At 31.4% G+C, this 23,318-nt stretch overlaps 1 protein-coding gene across 1 annotated transcript in view; it reads left to right on the top strand.

Moving 5' to 3' along the window:
* LOC119678275 overlaps positions 1–23,318 on the top strand; it is a gene marked incomplete in the record, with an annotated part of 82,917 nt that overhangs the window by 3,708 nt on the left and 55,891 nt on the right. The window contains 3 exon segments of the mRNA XM_038090025.1: positions 1,396–1,549; positions 8,727–8,866; positions 10,309–10,438. Coding sequence (XP_037945953.1) covers positions 1,492–1,549; positions 8,727–8,866; positions 10,309–10,438 — 328 coding nt within the window.

Raw genomic sequence — 23,318 nt, 5'->3', positions numbered from 1 at the left:
GTGTCGAAGAAAGGCCTAAAAGTTCAACACTATAATAGATTTGTGTAGAGAAATCTGATTCGTTCTGCTGGTAAACACAATAAAATAAGTTAAATTGACTACTATCACTACTGGTACTTGATAGGTGCAAATTTCCTGTTGTTACTTCTAATAGTGAGAAAATGGAGTAATAAGAATAATTGGGAAAATAAATGTTACAGTGAAATAACCTGCAAATCGAAACATGATGTTTCTGGTAAAAGGTGCATTCTGGGCTTTTTAACAGACATTGAAGTACAGCCGCTTAAACTTACATGTTGTCTTTGTATATAATAAGTTTATTGGCCAAGAAGTGCTATATACGTTCTTTCAAACCCAATTTAAAATACAGATATACGTATGTATGTATTTATAAACAAAAACCATTTTGGACCTCTGAAAACTACGGTTCATATAATTACTGTACCACTTCCGCGACACTGTGATATCGTATCGATGATTCAGCGATGGCATTTTTCGTCAAGTGGTTTGTGTAGTAATTGTGGCGATGATGACTATATAACAGCAATAAATCACTTTCTATGCCTTTATTTACGACTCTAGAGGAAGTGATTTTAATACCTTGGAGAGTGTTTCTTCGCTATCCGAACAGCTACAATGAAAGTGTACTTTCTGAATCTATTCAGCTCTATCCCAAAGTATAAATGGTAACACAAAGATAATACTCGTAGACAGCACGGTTTGATCTAACCTGCCTCTCCCAAGCAATTCTGAGGGTGGTATGATATGCCATAAATGTCTCCTAGTAAAAGTGTTGATAGTGAAAATGAAACTGAAGTGAGCAATAAATCCCGTCTTATAACAAGAAGCTGTTGTGGTGGACTTGTATAAATCACCAATGCTGACTGTAGATTCCTCGAAATAATTTTATGTAATTTTTGTGTTACCAGCTGAAGTATTCAGAAAGTGTAGCCGAACTTTTCGTTTTTAATTGTTCCTTTTCCACCATTTTTGCGTGCATTTTCCGTCGGTTTGCGAAGGAATTCCCTTAAAAATGCATTGTGGAGGCATTTAAATATTTTTGTTATTTCCGCGCTGCCCGAAAGATGGCGCACAAATTACTCCATCCCGTTGGGTGATAGGTGCTAGAAGCGAAATGGTGTGAATTTTTATGTGAGCGAGTGTGTGATGTGTGAAAACTATTTTTAACGTTTTTTAGCACATTTTTCTTATGTTTTAACTTTTTTTCACATATTTTGGTGTATTTTTTTACTATATTTTTGCTATTTTATACGCTTTGTACTCTTTGTTGGTTACTTTTTTGAATATTCATATATTTCAAGTGCAAACCTGAACGATATTTTTACTGCTCTGTTTTGTTTTGTTTTGTTTTGAAAATATTAAAATTCATTTCAGGATAAAATTGCATATAAAATTAATGGCGGCGCCAAGAGTGAAGCACGTCTGCCAGCGGTATATCGCGCACATCACAACGCACGTATCCTGTGCGTCATGGAGCACCCAACATTGAAGATACGACAAAATGCATCGCTGCTCCTGGATGTACAATGTGAGTATAAAAATTAAATTAAACTATATAAAGATACACTTAAAGCATTACTCAGAATGAACTATAATAGTTGGTATTTTTTTTCTTGTTGCTTCCCGCTACTTTAAATATTGCAATACTTAACCCTATTGTCTGGTTGATGAGAAGTTAAAGTGGAAATGGCAGTAATTTTATTTCCGCTTAAATTGCAACATTTTAAAGAGATTTTCTGTAATTTGTACTACTTTACGGCCACCCACTTTCACCACTTCAACCTGCTCTGCAACTGCAGTCAACTACGTTTTGAGGTCAAAACAATATTATTATTACGCTATTGTAACGGGAAGAAGTGAAAAAAAGAACTGTAGTAAAGCATAAAATGTGCACTGTTAAGGTAGTAAAAGTGGCAGTAGTAGTTTGCAACAAAAACTCAGTTCTTGAAAGTAAAATTTATGTAAATATAAGGAAACACTAGCAGCACAAAAATGCAGCAGCTGCACTGCATTTCCTTTTGTAACCAAAACTCTAAACAGCGAGCGCACTTAACGGACTTGTAGTTTGAGCAGCACTGCAAGTGCTTGCACTTGGAAGCTTACCGCCTCAGGCCGTACAGCATTTCATTCTTAAATAGTACATCATCTTCATCAGCATTTGCAGGACCAGTCATCACTTCATTTCCACACCTCACAAGCACAAATGCAAGAGATTGCAACAGCCTTCACTGTTGCTGCTGCTATTGTGATGTGATGTTGCTGAAAACTTTTCTATTTTGAGCGCAGCTAGGCAGCATGTATTTCCAAAGGAACAGCAATTGCTGGTACTTACTTACTTACCTTTTGCTGCTTCCATTACTGGAGCTCTTGTAGATCTCATAGATTGCAATTTGAATTTGTTTAAACTTAAACTCGATGAGTGCGAACAATTCAGCAGCTGAAGCTGCTCCGCATAAACATTTTAATAGCCAACATAAATAATAAATGAACAATTTTAATTTTAATGATATTTGAGCAGCACAAATTACTTATAAAGATGTTTCATTCTGATTGTAGCTTTTCCATGTTTTTACTTAAAAAATTAATTTTTATTTGCATTATTAAACGTTGCTTTGTTTCTGCTAAGAACTTTATTTCTAAAAATTATATTACTTTTTTTTAAATTTAAAATACAAAACAAACTAAGCTACAACATTCAAGAACCTGAAGAGCTTTTAATTTGTTAGGTTCTTCATTATTTTAATGAAGCAATGATAAAACATATTTCAGTACATAATAATTTTCCTATGTCTTTTTATATAGTATGTCTTTATTTGGTATAAGTACGTATTTTTCTAATTATAAAGAAACATATGTTTAAAGTGATATGAAAATTGATTAATGTAGAAATGTCAGAATAGCTATATTCTGCCAACTTCAATTACCACTTCAATGTCTTTCCTTAACTTACGTTAAAAAGATCTCATAATTCAGATATCAGGATTGTCTAATTTTAAAATTTGTGATGAATAACCGAACTAATTTAATATAAAAACCAGGTGTACTAATTGGCTCATTTTATTCATATTTCCACTTAAATTAGAGCCTTCAGTTAGAGAAGGAGGTAATCTACTTTCTTAATAACATAAGAAAAGGCGATATTGCTGACAAAAGCTATATTGCTTTTGCAGTTAACTACTTATGCTGTTGAATTTTAGATCTATAGACAAATATGTCTTAAAATAAGATATCACACTTAACTCTTATCACAATGAAAGAAACCTCTTCTTGTACTGAAAGCCTTAATTAAGTATATATACATAAAAAAAAGTTTAATTATTGTACGACTTCAAGTTTTAAACTAAAAGAATGACTATAAGAAGCTCCGTATTGGAAGTAAATTACACCGATATATGTACACATAGCTCACTGGATCAACTGTTAGGTTATGAATGACTTTTGAATGTCTTATTTTACTCATACTATGACGTTATTAGGCCTAGATATTATAAGAAAATAACAATAGATTCTTACATTAAGACATGTGGTTCATATACTTAATGAAGTATTTAATGGACCACTGTGCTTATGTGAAATTATGCAAAGGTATAGTATTCCGACACGTGGATTATGTAGCAATTACCACTATAAAGAGTTAGTGGAATTAATTAACTCCTTTTATGTATTTGTCAAGCACTGCAGATGAGGTGACTTTATTTTATGGGAGTTCATTTCCTCAAGAGTCTTGCAGAGACAGCGATGATAGACCTGTCACATCTTGTTAACTTCAAATGAAAAACCAAATGGCTTAGTTAGGGGAACATTTGAAATTGTAATATTTATCGCAGCTTGCTTTTTCCTGACAACTTGAAATCATGACACAAATTGGAAGTATTAAAACTTGTATTAATACGATACACTTATTTTTGCATGTCGCGGCTCTATAATTTAACATCCTTTCTAATACATATTCTGTGTAGTCCGTTTTTATACTACTTTTCTTTAGTTATCACCTGCTACCATATATAGAACATAATATAAGATACATACGCGATTGTAATTGTTGCAATTGTAAAACTTACACATAGTATTAGTATAATTCAACGAATATTTTTTCTACTCTATAAAATATTGGTCTCTTACATCGCTTGTGAAACTAATGGAAAGAATAAATATTCGATTATTGAAAAATAATCAAAATTTTTGCATCCTGCTTTGCAAACTTCTGAGACCTCTATGCAATTAAATCAATATATATTAAAACTTTAGTTTAAAGAACTTTCGTTGGTACCTAAAACTTTTCTAAGGAGTTAAGAATATGAAGTAGACGTTATGATCGTTTACGAATACCATATCAAATAGCCATAAGTATTTAATTCTGAAATAAATTTATCTTGAAATATTGGAATTGTGGCTCGACCATAAAACCGCAGCAACAGCTGTTGTACATTTCTTCAAGTAAGTAAATATCGAAGCGAATTTGTGGCTAATGGGTTCTACTTCTTCTCTTCTTCCCTCTTCCCATCTTCATTTACATTTCCACTCCTAAAAGTAGTAATAATATTAAATTTGCTATTCTGATTTCATTTGAAGTTAAGCAAGCAACTAAGAAAGCAAAACTACTTCAACTTCGCGCAACTCAACACAATTGGCTTAAACAAAGTAGCCTTGTCATTTATTGTGGCGTAAATCTTAATGCCGCTGCCACAGCATCTTCATGGCGCATTTGTTGCGAAATGCATTCTGAAATAGTTTTGCTATTTTTCTAACATTTTTCGCACTATAAACATTTGAAGTGCAATGGCAACAACTGTTCGAGGTACTTGGGTAACTTCTTGCTGCGCTTTTCAGTACTGAACACTGCATCTAGAACTTTTCGTATTTTTGTATATGTTTGAGTGAAACTATGTGTGTATGTGTATACACTTTCACCATAAGCTTATTTAGCTAATGACACTTTAATGACTCTTGACTTTGTACTTTGTTCACTTCTAACTAAATTTTGTATTGCATTTTTATGTTGCATACTTTAAGGTGCTTAAGTATTAGAACTGTGAAATGGTTAAGATTTTCAAAAATTGCTTAAGAAGTCTTTTACTTGAATCCGTATGAAAAGGAGTTGTACTTATGTTTACTTAATATAATTTTCATGAGTTTGTAGAACATATTGAAAGCCTATTTTGAATAAAATGAGATTTAGCCTTATTTTGTTAGTTATATGAGTAAGTAGCAGATTTCTGAATAAAATTAACTCATCAGATTTTAACTTTTCGTTTAAGAAGGCATTCTTCAGCTGTACTTACATTTTCTTAAGTAAACGTAGCTCTCTTTCTCATTATTAAAGTTTAGTTTTTTGTGCGAAAAAAGTTTAATTCGTTTTTTCGTACAAATTAAAATACTTGAAATGCTATATAAGCCATATTAAATCTGACAAAGCGTAATAAAAAATAAATTCATTTTAAAACTAGAAAATCCGCACTAATTGGCAACACTCACAACACCGCAAAACAAATCCCAGGGATATTTGCTTTATTAATTCCATTCAAAATGAAAAACCGAGTGAGAGAAAGTAGAATAAAAAGTAAAAAATAATGAAATATATGGCGAAATTTTAAAAAAATTTATAAATACAGGCATAAATATAGCTGGAAGCTTTGCAAAAAATATAGCTTAACGAACCCACAACAAACACTACAACAACAATAACAAAAAACAAATTAAAACTGTTCACATGAAGGAATTTCAAATAAAAATTATAGACATTTGACAGACAGATAAAAAAGATGGACATATGGATAGCCAAATGGACAGACAAATAGACGAACGTACTAAAAAAGAGACAAATCAACAGACGAATAAATTGAAAATATTTTACAAATACGCCGCTATTTAAAGGATTTCGCTATCCTGTATCCTGCAGAACTAAAAAATTGACAAATAAACCACAAAAATTGAAATGAGAAAGATTTGTTTCGAAATGACAAAAATGTCTACTAAAAATTAAAAAAGGCAATCGTTACGATTTAAAATAAAATTGCAGTTGGACTTGTAGTCTTTAGAGAGAGAACATTTCGTTGGTGCAACAAAAGGACCAACGCACAGCCAATACAACAAATGAGGATTTGCGCTTCAGTGCACAAAACTGATGATCATCATAGTTAATAAATTTGGTAAAATAATCAACATTGTTTGATATAAAATAAATAAAAAAATATTAAAAAAATATGTGCACTGAATGAAATTTTCAATTTTGAAAAGAAATCACAGGTCCATTTTTCTTTAATAAAATTTAATTAAATTTATTGCGAAAATTGGAAATTTATTAAATTTTTAATTGCAAAATACAAACGCCAACGAACAATTTTTAAAATTATTTATCAATACTTTTTTCCTTTTTTTTTTTATTCAGAAGCACTGAAAATAAAATTTTTTGATGAATTTTTAATTTTAATATTACACATATTCTAACATTCGTATCATTTAAAATCTAATTCCAATTTTGGTGAGATAAAATTTCAGTAACCTTAGATTATTCCTGCTCTATGCAATTGGAAATGACTACTAACAAATCAGCAACAACCTATAGTAGAGACAATTCCATCAGATAATAGAAATAGCTTTAAAACTAATTGCTTTCATACAATCAATATAATACTTATCAAAAAATGTAATCTACTTTACATCTACTGTGTAATTGCCCGGCTCTCTCGAGAACTCGACAAAAATACTTGGAGGCTGTCAGTTTTACAGCACATAACTGAGGTTTCTGTTGAAATCCTAATAAATTTTGCTAATGAAACGCGCATCCTAAGTGATGCATACAATCGCTAAAAAAAGACTCTCTGATCTGGTATCGCAATGGACCTTAATGGTCTACGCGTTACCTTTTTGGTCTGCCAGCATAATCTAATCTATCAAAAAATATTTATTGAAATAAATGTTCTGTTCGTTCTTTATATCATATCTAACAGTTTGAAGCCATCCATAATATACCTAATTCAATAATGAACATATCAAGCTTACTTTTAAAACAGTATTCTATCAAGTCTCCAATGAGCGCGCAATAAAGATAATCCCTGCTCTACACTCATATTACTTATTTATGTTTATATTATTTATGCGACTCATAAAGAAGTTATAAATGGACCGTAGTTATCACATTTCATATCTTTAAAACAAAACTCTTTAATAACTATTATAGATGTGAATTGACTTCACAATTGACGGAAAGCTTTGGTCTGTAACTATACTCTGCACACTATTATTTTTCACCGAGTAAATTGTCCATCTAACCTCAGTTATATTACACGGCAGTCAATTTTATTAAAATTGAATTTTTTCGTGAATAATATGATATTCACTATGCTAATACATCCATATGTATTTATATAGTAAGGTGCTTATTCCAATTCAGATAAACGATACAATATCGGTTAATACTTACATCAATTATTAGGTTCTAGTTTTACCAAAGTTCTGTTGTTCAATAATCGTGTCACCTGGTAATCCACATACATAGTTTAACATATCTCTCTGTAAAATACCCAGTCCCATAGTACATTGCGTATTGATAGAGTAAGAGTAAGATTGGTCGAATTGAGATCGCTTATTTAACAAGTGCCTTAGTGTACCATTTCTCATATATGATGCATATGACGCATGCATACACAAAAAACAAACATTTTTAATATATATAGATTTATATTATATAGATTATAATTATTACTAGATAGAGAATAAGTAATGCTAAATCCGTTTGACATTTTTGCATTTTTGAGACTGGTGAGAATAGATACGACTTTATAAAATCACTTTAAACTAGTACCCGATAATACTCTAGAACTTCTGGTCGCTGTATTTTATTTACCTCATATTTACATACTATATTTATTTATTTATTTATTTTTTAGCAATGATAGTTAGCTCTGGCTACTGAGGCCTGCAGCTATGTGTTAGTCATACTATATCATTACATTTTATGTGGTGGAAAATGTCAACTATTACTATATCCTTTATTAATATTTGTTTTTATAATTCTTTAGCTTCCAAATAATTGTCAAATTGCATTAAATCTTTTTTACAAAATCTTACAAATCTTCAGTAGGAATTTCAACCAAGCACGCATCTTTTGACAATTGTAAACAAACACTTAAATAATTAATTTTATTTGTTATTAATTTAAAGTTAGTACAACTAAAGAATCAAAAGTTTCTCGAAGTACTCGAATGAACAGTTCCAGTAAACAAATTTGCATACTCAGAGTGGAGTGTAAGGTGCCAAATATTTATTTGCATTTTACCCACAGCAACTTGCCACCAACTCACCACACCACGCCTGTTAAGCCAACTAAACCGCACTTAATACACTGAATGAGTTGAATTTAATAAAACGGCGTAGCAGTAGTTGCACCGCCAACAGAAACTAACATAGGAAATGGCAACAGTGGCGGCGGCAACACATTTGCATTTACTTTAATTATAAAAGTTTATTGTGTTTGTTGTTGTTGTTGCCAGTGTTGCCGTTGTTGCCGTTGTTAACTATTAATTAAAAACTATATTTCCCTTTTAAGAGTAGCTTTTGTATAAATTTTTTTTTTTTTGATGTTTTGTGTAGTTTAATTCGAATTCGAGTATGTGTGGGTATGTGTGTGTGTGTGTTTGGTGGTGTGTTTACTTCTGTTAACTTTATTTAATTTATAACTTTTTTTTGGTTTATCTTCATTGCAGATACGCCTTCGTTTGCCATCTCACGCACTCCTGGCTTTGGTTATCCTTTGCGTGAAGGTATTGAGGTATCGCTAAAATGTGATGTTGACTCGAATCCGCCGAGCACGCCACTTTGGCAGAAGGACGACGGTGACACACCGGTAAGCATAAAAGCTAAAGTGAGTTTCAGTGAGCAGCATATAAATGGGTTGTGTTGGGCGGGGATAGTGGGTTATACGAAGATTTCTTTTCACGAATTTCTTAATTAATTTTTTGTTTGTTCTTTATCTTTGGCAGAAAAGTTTTTAATAGGCTTTTCCACTTGTTTTAGTTGCGGTAAGAATTAAAACCAACAAAAGTCACGTGCAAAAATTTTTAACATAGAATGAGACAATTTTGTAGATTTTATTGAAAAATTTCTTAATTTATGATTTACTTTTAACTTATCTTGAACTTATAATGAGATTTTATGGAGTTTTTATTTTATCTCTGGAACACACTTGAAGGAGCATTAAAAATCAGTTTTCTCTAACTGTTTTAAGTGTCTTTAAATTTAATGCAATATATAAAAGAGTGCAAGAAAATATCAACATTGGATATATTTTAGTTAGTTAGATTTGATTCGATTAATGATCTTGCATTCCAAAACCTATTTGAACACAAATAATGATCTATAGTGATACCACTGATAAAAACGTTGCTTAAACGACCTAACGAGAAATCCACCAAAGCATATATTATAGTAGTAACAGTTTTTATTTTTTACCATAATTCGGCACCCCGAGAAGTGAGTATCCGACTAATACGGACAAAATCCCTAGCTCCTAGAAATCTTGTCCTACCTTGACACTATATTAGTATTATATTATATACGTAACTGTACACATATATAAATAAAGATGTTTACATCAGATAGAGAATGTTGCCCAAAACGTATAGCTTATTCAACGCAGACTTGATTGTTATTTGAGCGTCGCCATATGTTATCGATGATAAATTCTAAAGAATATAGCAGAGGTTTAATTACTAAGATATTTTCAAATGTAAGCCAACATATCAACGTTTAACGTTTACTAAGTTAAAATTAAGAAAATCAGATAACTAATCCATAGGTGCACGCCTAGATTATGGTCCAAGTACGACATATGATTTTTTTTGTTTATAAAGCTACAGCTGTAGATATAGTTAGTATAACAGTGGAAACACTTCTTTCACAAATAACCTATATGAACATTTTTGGTTTTTTTCTTAGAAATTTATGATAGTTATTTTGAAAGTTCTCTTATAAAAATATTGAAATCACTGCCATTTTTTCTGTTCTATGTACATTTACTGATATTAGGCCACCAATGGAATTGAAATTATTTAACAATTCAACAACTATTCTAATGGTATTGATTGTAGTATATTAACTATTTTATATAGTATAATAAGCTATATGATGATTGGGTTTTCTATCCGCCTCAGTTATTAATATGCGCTGCAGTTGTGCTATAATCGAACATGTAATTTAATAAAAACTACATATCATAATTTTTTATTCTACATAACTTTTAACATAAGTTTCATTTTATGTGTTATAATTTCGTTCTTCATTTTGCAGGTGCCACAAACTGGTGATGGCTTCTTGAACTTTACTTCCATACGACGTGAGCACTCGGGCTGGTACAAATGCACTTCACGGCATCTTAACTTTCAGTACTCGTCAATTGGCTATTATTTGAGTGTGCGATGTGAGTATTTGACTTTTTTACACTTTATACACTTTTTTACATTTGAAACAACCATCAGAAGCACGTATCCGCAAACCATTTTAACCATTCTAACCATGTTAAGTTAAAGTAGGAAAATAACAAAATCGCGCATAAATTCACTCAATCATAAATAAATTAGCGCAAATGCGTGAAATTACCTTAAAATTTGTGAAATGACAAAAATCAACCGAAAAAAATACTCGAAAATGGCGACAAATAACGACAGAAGTACGTACTTTGCGCATTAAATTTTTAGCAAGTGACACCCTGGGAAGTATTTCTGCCGTTAACTCTGAAGAACCGCCGCAACTCTGACTCTGACTCCTGTCGCAATGAAGGCAAATTCGTTCGACTCGTACGACTCACATTGGAAACAGATAGTGAGGCGAGAATGTAAAATGGCATAAAAATATTAAAATCGAAGGGTAAATTTTACGAGCTGAGCACATGTCAGACGCCAATGAAAGCAATATTTTGTGATTTTCTATAACATTTGCAAGGATTTCGGTGTTTTCAGTACTAGGGATGGGGGCGCTTATGCACACAAACACATGTGAAAAATTGGCAACATGAAACGCCGACATATTGACAACATGTGAAGACCCCTCCGAAAAGTTGTATTTACCCAGCGCAGCCATTTTTTTCCTAACCATATTCCTTTTTTAACCATTTTGAGCGCGTGTTAATGGTTGTAAATATTTTTATTGAGTTTTAGCAATGGCAGAGGCACACATTACACATATAACACAGGACACAAATGCTGGATGCTCACATTACACATCATTCAGGCAATGAACGACGGCAAAAGTATTTGCCCGTCATCTATGGATGAACGAATTCTGTGGTTTGAGTCTTGACTATTTTTGTTTGCGAATATTTTTAATGTAAACAGTCGCCTGGCTTTGCGCTAAATGCTTTCGATGTTAGACGAAAAATAAATTTGCTTTTTTATGAAAATAATTTTAAATTAAATAAAAAGTGTGAAAACTCTTTAGTAAAATTTATTCAAGTGCCTACATAATTGTATCTAATGGCTGCCATTGCTTCTATGTTTCATTGTATAGGCAAAATTCACAAATTTTCTATATGTTTATATATCTAAATATTTACGCCTTATACATATACTTACATATTTTGCACATGTGTATATATATTTGAAGTCATTATCTAACGATAAACACTGAAAATAAAATTTTATTAATGGCAAATTTAAAGTTATTTTCAACATCATTAAATTCTGTTAAAAATAACAATTTTGCAATCATTTTATTAGCATTAACGAAACAATAAATAATGAAAATTAATTATTATATATTTTTAAAATTTGATAAGAACTTTTTACAATAACGCATGAATGTTTCGAAGATATCATTATAATTATAATGAATATTTATTATTTTATAACCAAATTGTTATTATTAAATTTATTATGGAAATCTAGAATATAAACATTTTTGGGGATTCCAGAATTGATGCGTTGCGATGGCACTGCGGTTTTAATAATAAATTGCTTAATTTTTTATTATTAGGATAACTTGGTAGTCCTAAACATAAAAAGTATTAGAAGTACTTGAATACGCTGAGGTACTATCACATGAGTTTCCTTCTGCTGCACCTCTAGTATACAAAATGATTTCATTAGTAAACTTTAAAAGTTACATTAAGTCGTTAGTATCGCGCTCTAATAATTTACTATTCATCTAGAGCAGGGTTGTCGAGAGCAGACGCTATCGTAGGCCAATACTAATCAGTGTACAGATTGGAGAGCCACAGAAACAAATATATACGTTCATAGTAGTTTTCGATAAAAATAAAAATACGGCTATAATTTTAAATTTAATTTTATTAATTTATCAATTTAAATTCATTTATTTGGTATACCATACAGTACATCAAAAGAAAATTTGCACAATTGTAGTAGATTAAAATCATGTCGCAGCCCGCCTAAACATTAGCCGCGGACCGCATGTGGCCCGCGGACCGCGCTTTGGACAACCCTGATCTAGAGAAAACAGATTGTGACAAAATAAATATTTTATCTGTATTTATCTAAACACACAAAAACACACTTACTTTTTGATATTACAGCAAAATTTCTGTTGGTATATGTTTAAATTGTAACTCGGTCCTACGAAAAGACGTCCAGTACTTATCAAACTGTTTCAGGAAACATGTCTCAATTTAATTAATGCTGTATCAAACAAGAGAATTTCTTTTAAACCACACAAAATACGTCTAAATCGTATAATTTTGATTGACATTCTGGACAGGATAATGGTACTACTCTTATTAAAGCACTTTTATTGCCTAAAAAATAAAAATAATATATAAATGTTTTTGTTTTTTCTAAGCAGCTTAATTAACAGAACCAGAAAAAAAACTATTTCTAATGATTCCATATAACAAGTAAAACAAAACCTTTAATCACATCAATCAAATAAAACCGTCTTAGTGCAAATCTGTTTAACTTCTCCTGCCATAAAGGGACGTGATAAGCTAGTCGTACTCAAACTCGCATTCAAACCAACTAACGAGAAAGGACAAAATTAGATTTGTTTGTTTTGCGGAAAGTATAAAAGCACTTTAGGTCTGCAAAACGTACTTCAAACTGTCAGTTTAAGATGACTGAAAAACGCAATAGAAGTGCTCCTTCTCCTTGCTTCCATAAGTTCAAGTCCACTTTAATGCCACGTACCACAACATTTTATTATATCCACATGGCAATAATTTTTTCATTGCAATTATTTTGTGTAAATACCAAACCCAAAACCAAAACAAAAACAAAAACAAAAACAAAAAACGTATATAATAGATATTGCAGACTGAGTGTATTTCTTGATTTTATCTTCCAAAGGATAATTAAACTTGTATTGTTTATGTTAGCTTAGAGGACCTTTCATACTTGAAAATAACGCCCAACATATGAGTTGGCTTCTTAGATGTGATGCTTTGTTATTTCATTGGACTACAAATATTTTATCTATTTTTTATTTTTTATTTGTGTTATGTATCCCGTCTGTCCATTTTAATATTTTTCTGTCTGGTCTTGTGTTCAGCAGCTTTTCACTTCATCTGACGGTAATCGTGCAAATGTCTAAACCAATCATTTCTTCATATTCTATTGATAATGTAAAATCAAAATGTGATTTATTCAATTTATCTAAGACAACCAGAAATATAAGAAATAATATGAATAAAATAAAAAGTATCACAGAAAAAAATGATAAAAAGCAAAGATCTGCCAAAAAAAATGGAAGGAATAAATTTTAAATAAGTAATAAAAATTGAATAAATTATTTTGAAAATAAGATTCTGTATAGAACAGAACTACGATAATGTAATTCCTTTGAAATACACTTATTTTTCTTTTTAAAATAAATATTTGAATACTATACCAGTTATATATATGACTCAAACGTAAATGACGACTCAAAACAGGGTTCCAAAGTAAACGAAAATAAAACACACACTTGATTAAGATAGTTATCTTAATTTTTATCTTAATTTTTCTTCATTTCAAAATGTTTAATGTGACATCTTACAGTATTGGTACCGTAACTATATTTTGAGGTAGCCATTACTCACTGACTTATCCATTACTTCAAAAATTTTTGTTTCTAAAGAGTCAACTCTATGTGTAACCCCAGAAAAAAGGCCAATGGTGATATATTGTCAGATCTTAATAGCTAGTTAATATCACCAAAATGCAATATTATATATGTGGAACATTTCTCATGCAAGCAAATCAGATCAAGACGTGCCATGTGATTTATGACACCGTTTAATTAAAATTGCATATCTTCTACATAAGGTCCGCAACTAGAAATTACGGGTTTTCAGCCACTCAAGCACCCACACCTGGTTACGTGTCTATGGCAAACTTAAAACTTTGATTATTAAGTAGACTTTGCTATAGCAATTAGAATTGGTAGTTTGTGTCATATCCACGCACCACCCCTTTATATCCACTAGCTGCCTTATTATTTACCGTAAGTACGTAGGTTTTAGAGAAAGCTGTGAGCAAATGTACAATATCACGGAGTGAAGAGAAGTCGCTTGAGTATCCGTTGTAGTAAGCAAAACTGACTATTTTTCCATATTCTGTTAGCAATCAAAGATCTGAGATCAATAAATTCACACATATTTTCATTATATTTAAATAGAACCGATGTAAATCGTAAAAATAAAACTAATTATGCACATATAATTGCAGTGCAATTGAAGTGATGGGTAAAAATTTGACTTCCTATTAGGTAGATTTCTATATAATGTGACATTTTCAAACATTTTTTCAACGTTCAATTTCAGAGTTACTTAGAAAAACATTTAGATTTCTATTTAAAATTACTTTATTTTATTTTTCTGTCTATCAATTTCTCTCCTGCTTTTACTATCTTTTTATTCTCAAGTTCTATATTAGTTTATCTATAAGAATGTACGTAGTCGAACTGTGTATCCTAAGCTGAATTCCTCCTTAAGGTTGTCTACTCCTCAACTAAACTTCGTCACAGCAAACATTTGGGCAATAAACTTTATTGGAAACTTCTCAAATGTTAACAAATTGATTTATGTCATTCGGCTGTTATCCTGTCGCTGTCGCTGTTGCTGTCGGTGCTCCTCATGTACTACAAAATGGCTCGATTTTCGTTTATATCAACTTTTTATTTTAAGCAATTAGATTTGCTATAAAATCAACTGCAAATCTCAAGTTCCTTAGTTTTTTCTTATAATTTTCTTATATTTTTCTTATGTATTTCCACCCCACTTATTTTCCTTACTTTTTTTTTTGAATTATATTTTTCATGCTTTATGCGGACATCAATCATGAAAAATGTCGATTTTTTCTGACTGCCGCGCAACCGAAACTCTGCAGAAAAATTTCGTAACTTTTGTTAAGATTGCCGTTGCTCCCTGCGCCTATCACGTTTTTATTAATAAAGCATTTGTTTTCCAATAATGAGCAACGACAGCCGCCTGACAGGATTTCTATTTCCTCCTTTTCGGGCAGGAGCACTGATTATACTTCTTAGCTGGTTTTTTAAGAAATCCCTCAAGGTATTGGCATTGCCAAATAAAAAGTGACAACACTTTGTCAAATCATAATAAGAACTGCTGCTGTACAAAAATAATTTTTTTATGAAATGATTTTTTTCCTCAAATGTATATATCACTTCACGTTTTAGCTTTAGGTGAAATTGTAATTACGATGAAGATAAACGAGCTTTGAGGAAACGCATTAGTTGCGTCTCATAACACACAAAAAAAGATGTTCAAAAATTAAAAAAATGTATGAGCCAATATAGATTCTTTAATGATTGATGACATTGCTCAGGTTTGGCGTGATAATGTCTTGTTGTCTTGTTAAACAGTTTTAAAATTTGCCCAACAAGCACTACTCATACCTGTCCAATCTGCCTAAATCTGTGTCTGTGTCTACTCCAGCCGCTTATGTACCTACCCATACTTTCCGTTGCCTTAACGCCGCTTCTCACATTCAATACAAATTAGTGCAATTTCCTCCTTGTTTCGTCGTAGCTATTTTTTGTAATTGTTAACATTTATCGCTGCAATTTTACACATCCCGCAGTGATTTCGTTCAACAATCTGTACCAGAAGCCGTGCAATGCACGAACTCCCCATCCTCCGTGCAATGCCTTCTCTAAATGAAGTGTGACCACATCGAAGCCTGTTAAATTGTTTTGTACAACAATGGAAAGGAGCGGAGCAGCAACCCTCGGCACATGTAAAAATATTCCAATTACAAGCGAAACATAAAAGTTTGCAAATAATATTAGTACTCAGTGCCGATAAAGTATTATTGGAAATTGTTCCACGTCGGGTAGTTGGAAATAAATTTAATTTGAATTTTATTCATGAACACACGAGCATATCGCAGTTAGCTGAAATTGAACAACTTTTTTAATTAGTAGCAGATCCAATTACAAACCTATTTGGATAAATTTATGCCATATTAGGAGAATCAATGCATTTCACATGCACATGCCTGCCATTCGAGATTTGAAACTCTAATGAAGCAATTATCTAAACTATTCAAATGAATATTATCATATTACATTAAAGTTATTTCTGAATAGACATATCAAAACATTTTTGGCTACTAAATACTACAGATGTCACAAAAAATTATTTCGCAGTATTAATGACAGTTGCTATTGGTTTCTCCAATGCTTCAAATATTATCACATTCAATCAACTCTTCGTTAATACTTTTAAATACAATAATTATCAAATTTGGAAATTAATCCTTTAATTAAAATATTTAAATGCACTGCACTTAAGTATGAATTTTACTCAACTTAATATTGTTCGCTTCGAAACATATCATTAATTTTCAATTAAATACACCTATATTGTGGAACTCAGATACCAAGCTTCTTTCCAAAACTTCTTTGATCTAATGTTCAATCCTTACCTTATTACGTGTTTATGATAATTTTCTTATTAGGATGATTAGATACAGTTTTATTAGTACCGAATAAATTATTTTGCGCACCTAATAAAGAAGGTGTTTTTAAAAAAATCTCAAAATGGAATTAATACTTCTAGAATTGCTAAATTCACAAGGAGTAATGTCAATGTGCTTAGGGCTATCATTGTACAATATTATTTGATATATCCCAGTGGAGTATAAAATGTAACACGATTAGCGCATGGCAGAAATAATTCGAACATTTATTGTACCATTTATCGTTACTGTACCACGGATAAACATTGAACATCCAGTAGATCAGAAGAACTATCAAAAACTATGAAATACTCAAATAGTACTCGCTCGAACAATAACATAAGTCCCCGTATCAAGTCAATGGGGACTTAATAAATTTATAAACTTACCCCTCTCCATAATTTTAAGGATGACACCTCTATCATGTCTATAAGAAAAAGAACACCCAATAGAACTAGTAGTAAATACCAAAGATAGGCATTGATACATTAGGTTTGTCACAGTTCCCTCCTTATCAAAACCACAATCATAATAAACGACATTCTAGGAGATATTTCTTTATTTTATGTTATTATATATCATATTATGCAGTGACCTATGAGCACGAATTCTGTAGTCCCGTTTAGACTCCACTTTAGTTTAAGTAACTGTGCTTGTCTGATTTAAACCATGCAAGCCCGGTGATTTTACAACATATTCTCAGAATCATACTAGGCTGTCTTAGCTATTTCAAGGTATTTGCGTTTAATGATCAGGTTGACCGTTACAAAAAGGTAGGTTTTTGCTTTGACAAACTCGTCTGCGCTGCGTCTAAAAACTTATATCAGTTGGACACTGCCAAGTCTACCTAACTTACTGACACCAGCATGTTATTCTTATACTCTAAAGGATATATCTTTAATGCTTACAACACTATAGTAACTTGGATAGCTAAAATGGTTGCGATGTTCTGCTAACAAGGTTTACATATACAATAGCGTACTTTTTAATAAATCGCGTCTTATCAATAAAAGATTTCCAATAGCTTGTTACTCACAACCCATCTTGATACATAGTAAATACCGCATTAATTCTACCTGAGAGGCACTGTAATAGTTTGGTAGTCGTACCGATATGTTAGGACAATCTCTATGTTTAGGATTACTATAATAAAAGTAATGTAACTTATAGATAAGAACAGATTTCGAAACTATCAGTATATCAATATAAAAAATGAACATCTTGAGAACCATTATAAAGTTTTTGATATGAAAACCTGGCTTCTGTAAAAATATTCGGTATCGGTTTTTATTGATAAAAACAAAGCAAACTTATTAAAGACACATATTGAATATTTTTGTAATTTTGTATATTTTTCCCGTCTTACATTGGAATTTGGAATTCGTTCGTCAATGTTTTCAGTTATTTACGCCGATAAGCTATTATCATTGCACAATTCACACCCCACCGAAATGAAGCAGAAGTATAAGTCGAAGGAGAAAACAAGATATTGTCACATTTGGTCGCATTATAATAAAATTTAATTTTATACGCCTTGGTAAGCAGTTATTTTGGTCCTTTTTGTCCTCTTTTTTGATATGATATTGCCTTTATTTTAGCTTATCTTTGTTACCCTGCTTTTGTGCTCCTTGGCGTTATCCTTTGTGCTACTGGTTATCGGTTGGCGGTTAAACTTTATTGTCCATTTGAAACGTCATGCTTGAAATATAAAACGTTGGCAATTTTGGCCGCCATCAACGACTTCTCCATATTCCACTATATGAGCCTATAACACGTTAAGTTCACTTTGGGGTGCTGGAGCGAAATGTTGGACACATAAAGTGCACAGTTTTTCATATTAAAGCAGGCAAAATATTATCAGTTTCTCATAAACTTAAAACGATTTTATGAGCTTTAATACTGATACTAAAATTTTATGCAAAAATTTAATTTTATTAAGCGAAATTATGTCATATTTTAATAATAAGGTTTATTATGGCATACTTTTCAACATTTATTCAATATTTTATCATTTTTCTCCTCTATTACTTGTTGAACAATATTTAATCATCATCAACCGATATTTAATTAAAAGGAATAAAAAGTAAACCGGAAGGGAAGTAAAAAGCATGAAAGCTTGAAAAAATTTTAACCATTGCCTACTTTGAGAAATTCCGCTGCTTTGATAGCAAATAATCAGGATTGTTAAGGATATTTCATGCTCTGCACATTTTTATTATCAATTTTTTGTATTCAGCAGCATTCCTTATTCATAATCAGCATTCTTCATATGTACTAAGCAGCGCGAATATTTCTCATATTTTTAAACCAAACTCCTGTGCGGAGGAGGAATGCATGCAGGAGGTGCGCTTGCAGGAGGTACTCGACGTCGTCGATAGTCAAGCAGAATTTGTTACTTTTGTAAATATTTCAAAAGCTTTTCTTATTGCAAATCAGAAAAATTATTAAAATTGACTGCTAAGTGCAACAACAACATCCCCAGTAGGAGCAACAACTGCTGCCGTTGCTTAAACAACAGCACAGCAGTCGAAATAACAGCAGCAGCTATTGGCATGCCGAGCTGCAACATCAAGTGCAATCATCTTCAATTTCAGCTCATTGCAAATTAATCGCGTATTTTTGCTGGAAAATCTAAAAAAAAAGATAAATGAAGATGAAGATGAAAATTTTAAATGAAAGAAAAAAACAAGAAAATCGTATTGAAAATAGATCTCCTAGATTTTTTTTCCGGAATGTTTATTCTGAAACTTGTTGTTAAGACGTTGCCAGATTGGTGCTTTGTTGGTGCTGCGACTGCTGCAATTGCTGCTACCGCTGATAATGTGTAAAATGAGTGGAAGAAGATTGCAAGCAAAACAAGCGGGAAGCAGTTGGCAACATACAAATGCAGTTTATTTCGTAATTTTTCCTTTTATTCTTAGAAGTTTAGCTTCTTTTTTTGAGATATTTTCGTGATAAAAATAATTTTCTATCTTTTTTCACTCATCTTACCAAAGTCACTTTGCTCATGTTCATAATGAAAATTATAATCTACTCATTGCTCATCTCCGCTGTGCTTTCTTTCCACTGATTTGTGCGGTGCAGGGGAAAAAACTACACATGAATAAGAAATTGGCAAAATTCTTTCGCAGGATAAATGAGGAAACTTAATCCTGAAAAGAAAAACAAGTTGTTTTTAAATTAGACAGTGAACAGTTTTCATTATTGCTGGATACTATATAGTCCACAGATGAAAACAAACAGTACTAAATAAGAGGGACTTCAAGGACGAAATTTGTTTATTACCAGATTAGCAAAAGTATAAAGACCGTTAATCTTTTCGCTTAAAATCTTTTCTACTCTTATATTAGAGAGGTAATACGAATAACTATTATAGACACTAAACTATTACACTGAAATTAAATTATTTTTCCAATAATTTTATTGATTTTATAGGATTTTAATTTTATAGGATTTGGATTAATTTCTCATATTATTAGACAAGAATCAGGAAAAAAGAAAACTTTGGCCACAACTTATTCTCTAATAAAATGTGGTTGGTAATCAAAGTAATGTTTAGAGCGATATTTTGAATAACTACCAGACTAATATAACACAAGTCCTTAGAAGTACGCTAAGGTGTCTGTCGTCGTTAAAACGAAGTTAAGGGTTATTGCCTAGTAATCTGATAGGTCTTTTTGTCTTGTATTACGACCTTGAGCAAAGAAAGTTTCAGTATCTACTTGTAAGCGGATGCGATTTTTAGTAACATCCTATTTAATTATCCAGCTTTGATCTTGACTATAAAGACAAACTAAGCTAGAAGTTTTATACCCGATTGATATCAGAAATTTTTCTGTTCAGTTAGAATCAATTAGGATCGGCTATCTGTCATGGTCTGAATATTCGGATCTATTGGTATCCGTATTTATATTCTGTGTGTAGCTCATTTAAGTTAATTTCACTAAGATAATTTGAAAGATTGTATTTCCCCCGCTAGTGAACGTTAACCGGATTTTTAAACAATAATCTACTTTTTCTTTTACACATATCAACATCGATATGTCCAACAGTTTTTGATTTTGTTTCTCCACAGCTGTAAAAGAGTTCCACAAACCTATAGGTAGAAGAATTACGAAAATTAAAATATACCTTAATTTAAAAGATGCAATACTACCACCTACAACTGAAGTTTGTTGTCTTGAAATATTAATGAATTTGAAAATATATGTTATCCTTAATACACTTATGGAGCCTTAGAGGAATTGACCATCAATGTCCGTAACAAAATATAATAAAATCATTTCAAACTTTCAGGATTCTTTATGAACAAAAAAAAATAATATTCCAATCGCTCAAATAAGAAATTGCATTCCAATATGTTTCCAATAATTCATAAGTTTTTTACAAACCCAATCATTGCTGTATAATTTGTCTGATATTTGAAATGCGGGTGTATATCCTTGTCATTGAAAGTATTGAGTATATTCACTCCTTGCTGTTGCCACTGACGAAGTGTTAACGTCGTGTTTGTTGAGTTCTTTCTGCAGGAGGCAGGTCATGTGTAGGGTATCCCTTACAAATATATCCAGCAAATATATTTCAATGATTAATGATTGGTGGCAACATTTGTTGTTGTTATATTTGCAGTTGATTTGATTTGGTCTGCGTTCTTTTTTTCGAACTCATACGGACATTGAAGGGTTCATCTCAACCAAGTCGAGACCGATTTGAATTTTATTAACTTTGACGGAGAGGAAAGAGCTAAAATACATTTATTAACAAGCACTTAGACTATGAAGCATTAGCACAATAGCAAAATAGCATGAATAAATATTGAGTGCCTTCCTGTCTGAGTTGTAGCGATTTCAATAAATATCAAAATATAGCACTGCTTCTTTATATACTTATTATAACAGAATAATTATGATACTTCATTTAGAAAATATTAAAAATTAAAATAAAATTATACATCATTACAAACCATCCACTCTCCGCATCACTAAAAGTTAACTACACTTCGTGTATAGATGCATCCTTTGGCACTTGGTATATGAAATCTCTTTAAAATGTTTCAGAAATGTTAACATTTGTGCTCGCTTTAACGTCATTAGGCCTCCTAATAAGTTTCTTTTGATCTTAATTACAAGCCAAGCATTTTTCCAATATTTACCAAATCCCATTTGGTTTATGTAAACTTCGTTTAAGGTCCTTCTCTAATGTCAATTCTGGCGCTTATCAATGCATTGATGACGTACTACTTAGGGCAAAAGAACATCCCACCAAGGGATGAAGCAGCAAAATATTTACTTTTCCAACTCATGGCTCTCACGACAAGTTACTTTGGCTGACGTAAAACAAATTAAAATTATATAACATTTTTTACGGGGTGATTTGCTGGGGTAACTGGCAATCTGCTGATATGTTGACAGTGATTATTTGCTGACACAAAAGAAAAATACTTTAAAATTGACAATTAGACTTTGGGAGTGTCGCAAAATCTGTCAAATTAATTTTTATATTTTCCTTGTATTTTTCTTTTTTTTTTTTTCATTTGTTTAGCGATAAAATCTCGACGTAATGTAAAATAAATTTATCTTGACAAATTTGAATTTGAATTCGGATCTATTGAAATTTTTGCTGTCTCCAGGATGACAAACAGATTTTGCAGTTCAAACGTTTGACAGTCTTTAAACGTTAATGTCAAATTAATTTGTTACTGACTCTGGAAGTTACTGCTTCTTAACATCAATATTAATATTTTCTTATATTCTGAGGTTATTTACTTTAATTTAAAATTAATAACGAGTATCTAAAGAATTATATTTTTGAAGGTAAATATCAATATAAAATCAAATTTTTAAGAATATATACATTGGAATATATATATATATATATATATATATACAACGGCATAGCCAGGATGAATGTATAATAAAAATATCCTTTTGTTAGCGAAAGAAATCTATTTATATGCCTCATCCATGAATTACTTCATGATTAAGTGGAAGAGCAATTAAAGTTCCTCTAAAGTAATTTAAAATAGATAAAAATTCATAAAACCCTGGCTTAGAATAACACTATTTAAGTGTAGTTTGACTTGGTTAAGTAACGCATGGGTCAAGTGTTCGCAGTTGAGAGTTTGCAACTCCTGATACTTGTCCAAAAATTATATACAAACAATTACACCAACAGAATTTTCCAAGACTACTGATAACAAATTTTTGGCAATATCTTAAACAGTGTCTTGGTCAGATAACAACTTTTTTATTAAAAAATTTCTTTTGAATTTTAAAACTTTACTCAAAAGATGATTACTTTTTCAAATTGAAACAGATTTCTTGTCATACGACAGAAGTGTCTAAAGTTGGAGATTACACCGCAATAATAATAAATGTAGAAAAATCAAGTGAT

The sequence above is a fragment of the Teleopsis dalmanni genome, chromosome 2 (assembly GCF_002237135.1).
Source record: "Teleopsis dalmanni isolate 2A chromosome 2, ASM223713v2, whole genome shotgun sequence".
In the NCBI taxonomy this organism is placed as follows: Eukaryota; Metazoa; Arthropoda; class Insecta; order Diptera; family Diopsidae; genus Teleopsis; species Teleopsis dalmanni.
Note: the sequence above shows the minus strand (reverse complement) of the source record. Positions and strands in the feature narration are given on the sequence as shown.